We start from the raw sequence: 4,912 nt of genomic DNA on the forward strand, positions 1-4,912 counted from the left end.
GAGAGAGAGAGAGAGCTTTAGTGCAGTCTAATGCAGAAATCGCATGAAACAATAGAATCAACGATTTAAGGAATATCGTAATTTTTCATATGTTATTGAAAAATTTCTAACATCCGAGGGATGAAAATTTTTTCCGGCGAGAGTTCTGAATAACGCCTCAAGAGTTCTGATAAAAGTTATCATGACTCGAAGAGCTAAAATTTTACTATTGATATTTTTGTCATAACTCTCTGGAACTATTTTTAATTTTATATTGTTAATAAGATATTTGGTATTTTGTGGAAGTGTTGGAATTTTCAAGTTTTATAACTCAGAAAGTTCTTAATGAAAAAATATTTGATTATAGTGTTTTCGAAAGCTCTCGAGATAAGCTACAAGAATGTACAATGAAAAATAGGATTTATCATTTGGAAAAATCAACGTGACTTTCATCTGAGTTCTACGTAGAATATACTGTCTCTTTGCTGTTTTCATTAGTTTCTTATGGCGGTATTCTGTAAAATCGCTGCGGTATAATTGTATGCTCCCAAGTTGAGGTCTAAATAATACAAAGCAATAAAATCTGTGTGCCTCCATTTGAATGGCTTCAAGCTTCCAATAGCTTCTCAATTTTTTTTCTCGTGATCTAATGATTAGGTTGTGAGATAACGCGAAAATACAAAATTGTAACGCTCAATCGCTAATTTATTTCACTAAAACTCGTTGCTAACAGTACAGAAAACAAAAAAAATGATCACATAAATATTTAGTGTGATTATTCATGTGGATGCACATGCTTGCTCAAGCTGGAAGAACGCAAGACTTGCCGTTTTTATGTGATTGGATCTTATGATCTTTGTTAAGGGACAACCAAAGACATCACATCACACTAAATATGACGCTGATCTGACCGTACGTTATTTAATCTACAAGGTGTCCCTGTAAAAAATGGCATCATCAGTCATCAATGACAGCAGGTAGAGCGGACTGAGTTGATTGAAAAGTCTTGTATTGTCGAAAAGTTTTTTGTTGGCCCAAGTTAATGAGATGTTAATGATAAAGATAGCCGAATACATCGGTCGAGTTATGACGTTTAGAAGCTCGCCTGCCAAGCCACCTCCGGGATCCGGGCGTCATGCGATCGGTGAGCCGTACATTCGGATAATACTCCAGGCGAATACTCGTATTTGGATACCTTTAAACGTTAATATCTTGTTAATTATTGTGCAAATTGCAAAATAGTACAAGACTTTTCGACTCAGATCCGCTCTACCTGCTCATGATGGGTAATGCCAAATTTTAGGGACACCCTGTATATTTCTGACTTGTTGAAAATTTCCATAATTTGATAATATTGATGATATTTGCTAATATTTATTTATATATTTTCTCCAAAGTTCCAATAAGTATTGTAAAATTTAAATCATAGTAATATCTGTATCAAATTGTCTTTCAAAGCCAGTCATTAGCAAAGAAATATTTATGTTGCTTTTATTAAAAGTATTGAAAATCACGCATAATATTTTCATCATAGAACTTGTTACCTACATCGCGATGAAAGGTAGATAACTCATTTACTGCCATTAATATTACAGATCTTGAGTAGAAATATGTGTAAACGCAAATCTAAATATTCGTGTAAAAATTATAAATAATTCTGGTGATATAACTTGTTAAAAACATAATTTGATTTGATTTAAATGTTTGAATGCTGTACCTCTTTTGCTATAATATATTTGTTCTTTCGAATTTAATCGACAGGCTTACAATGACTTAATCTTACTCATCTCGCGTTGATCTGTATATTTCTCACAACATATTTCTTTCGTTGACCAAATATTCTTAGTTAAGATGTTTCCGCAAAGCTTTCTAATTCCCAAACTGCAAAAGGGACTTAAATTTTTATTCTCCATTAAAAAACAATGCAAAGCGCTTATGATTTGTAATAAACTGATATCGTTATGCTCATCTCTGTACGTTGGATCTGCTATTACCTAGTGTCGAACTTATGTTCTGTAAAATAGTTTATTTTTGTCCAACTTGATTTTATCATTTTTTAGTAACTTGAAAAAATCTCTCACTTCTTCTTCTTTTTAATATAGAATCAAATCTTGTTTTATCCATTCCTCTATGCCTTCTGTGATCTGGATATCCAGCTTTCGTATTACTTTTTTGGAGATCTTTCTGGCGGGAGTTCTGTGGCTTTTCTAGCCCACTTGACTAGTCTTTCCCATTCTTTTTATGTGATCTCTCCAGCCTCGCCGCCTTACTCTGACCCATTTTATATTCTAGATATCGCGTCTTATTTGTTCTTTTATTACTCTGTCCCTTCAGTTGATTTCTCTTATTGCTCTTAGCATCTTCATTTCTATAGAATTCTTTTTGAATGTCTCGACTCTCGTTTCTGCTGCATATCTTAGTACTGTTCTGATGCAGATATTATAAATTCTCATTTTGCTTTCTGTTATCATGTTTTGATTCCTCCATATTATGTCCCTCAAGTGATATCGCATTTGCTTATATACGGATTTCTTCTTCTAAATATCTTGCTGGATGTCACCGTGTCGAGATAGTTGTATTTTGAGACCTGTTGAATGGGTATATTATTCACTACTTACATCTTATTGGCTCCTTTGATATAACCAGATTGCTTTTTTTTATTGATGTGAGCATATTTATTGATATGTTAAATTTGGGAAATTTTTGTAAGAGTCTCTAGAGGTTGTCCTCATTTTTTGCAAATAAGGTGTATCATTCGCATAATATTTGTAGCTTGTTGTTTCTCATCTTATCCAACGTTTATCTCATTCACATACTTTTTATTATCCATCCATTATTAGATTAAAGATTGGGCTCAAGTTATCTCCCTGCCTTATGTCTATGGTTATTGCTTTTGTTAGGGCGTTTCCAACTTTTACCCTCGTAGTGTTGTCTTTATTTCAGCAATGACGCTCCTATATTTTTCGCAAATGTTGTGTTCCCCATTGATTCAAAGACATCCCCCAGATGCACTCTGTGAAAAATTTGTTTAAGATCGATGAAACACATGAATAGTGGTTTATTGAACTCTCGCTTTTTCGATAAGCTGTCATATTATATATATGGCATTTATAGTAGATATAGTAGATATAGAGTTATATCTAAATCCTTGTTCTTCGCTTATATTAGATTTTTCTGCTATTTTCCTGCTAGTATTTTCATTTGCTAGTATTTTCGAAATTGAGTGTTATCCTTCTGTAGTTGTTCGAGGTCTTTTTTTCGTCCCTTCTTGAAGATTGGTATTGTTATCGATGTCTTCCATTCCTGCGATATTAATCTTGTGTCTATGATTTTTTCAAAAAGAGTTGTAATTTCGTTGGATATTTAGTCCTCCATATTTTAATATTTCGTTAGTTATATCATCTATTTCAGAGGCCTTCTTATTCTTTATCTTGCTTCTGCACATGCTCCTGAGTTATGTTGTAATATTCTTTATCTACTATTGTCACACACATGTCTTGGCTGGGTCTCGGTTGCTCGATTTTTCTTTCTGCGATTCTGATATAATTTTTTGAAGTGTGTGGTCCATTCTTCTAGTGTTATCATGTTTATTTCTACCTCTTTAATTGCTTTCTTCCTATTTCGTAACATTTTCCAGATTTTCCCTTGTCTTTCATATAGGTAGGTGTTCCTTTTCGTTGATGAATCTCTTCCAATACTCCTTTTTTTGCTCCTTTATTCTGTTATTAATTCTGTTTCGCATTTCTTTATCTATTCAAGGAATCTCTTGAATAAATAAATCTACAGAATTACATTTTTTAAATTTAAAATTGGCTAAATGCAAAGGATCCCGCACAAAACATACGTTCTAGCTAATTTGGCTGAATTTGTAATATGTTGTAGTTCTGATCGTCCTGATCAAAAGTCTCCAGAGCAGAAATAAAATAATGAATAGTTTTTGAGTTATTGTACATCAAACTCTACTAAAAAATAGCAATTTTAAAGAATGCGATAATCTGGGCTTTGGTCATAACTTTAAAAACATTATTTTAACACAATTAAGATTTCTATAGAACTCTCCGAGGGTTATTAATAAACTCAACAGAACATATAGAATTATCAAAAAATTGTTTTTATATTTTAATCTACAATTTGCTTTGTTTCTAAAAAGTATAAAAAATATTTTGGAGTATATCTTTTTTTAAATTTTGTTGTAGCTTCAACGCAAGTTGTACTGACAGTGCAACAGAAACCAGTAACGTCAAGTGGTGGCGCAGCAGCAGTAACAGCGATAGCGACAGCAACTACAGCAACAACAACTTCCGGTCTACAAGTTGGTGTAGTTGGTGCTACAAGTCAACAACCTCGTCCAGTTAGTTTATCGACGGCCGGAAACATGTCACCTTCGCAACCGGTGACTTCCCTTCACAGAGCATCTACTGCACCGGCGGGCAGTGCTCCGTGTAATACTCGAATTACGGGTCCACAACCAGTTGATGTAAGTAAAAGCACGTGTATTGTGCTAGTTTTTTTGTGTTTCCACTTCTTATCCAGAATGATCAAGAATGGAACAAAATGCGAGAAAATAGGAATATTATGAATACAATAGTATTTTATTTTAATTTGAACAATCGAAAAATTAATAAAGTAGAAGTCATATATTGCTTTGTATAGGGGTGACTGAATTATAAGGCCTGTTCTTTTTTTAACTTTTGCACCAGTTCATCTTTCTTCCTTTTCTCTTCAAGAAAAAAGAAGAGGCCTATTGACAGTGAATCTCGATCTTAATCCTACATTTGCTTTGTTTGTATAAGGTTAAATATTAGGTGTACAATTTTGCTTCCGCCGTTTTTTTCCGAAATTCGAGGCTTTATTGTAAAAAACTTTGTTATACATTTGTGATTCAAAGTATTGTCCATCGCTGGCCATTACTTTCTCCCATCTTTCGGGTAGC

The 4,912-nt window shown here is 33.4% G+C and overlaps 1 protein-coding gene across 1 annotated transcript in view; it reads left to right on the forward strand.

Moving 5' to 3' along the window:
- LOC105622945 (rho guanine nucleotide exchange factor 11) overlaps window positions 1-4,912 on the forward strand; it is a 343,184-nt gene that overhangs the window by 33,904 nt on the left and 304,368 nt on the right. Inside the window, exon 4 of the mRNA XM_012204353.1 lies at window positions 4,176-4,456. Within this exon, the coding sequence (XP_012059743.1) occupies window positions 4,176-4,456 (281 nt within the window). The remainder of the gene's footprint in view (window positions 1-4,175; window positions 4,457-4,912) is intronic.

This window comes from Atta cephalotes (genome assembly GCF_000143395.1).
Source record: "Atta cephalotes unplaced genomic scaffold scaffold00050, whole genome shotgun sequence".
In the NCBI taxonomy this organism is placed as follows: Eukaryota; Metazoa; Arthropoda; class Insecta; order Hymenoptera; family Formicidae; genus Atta; species Atta cephalotes.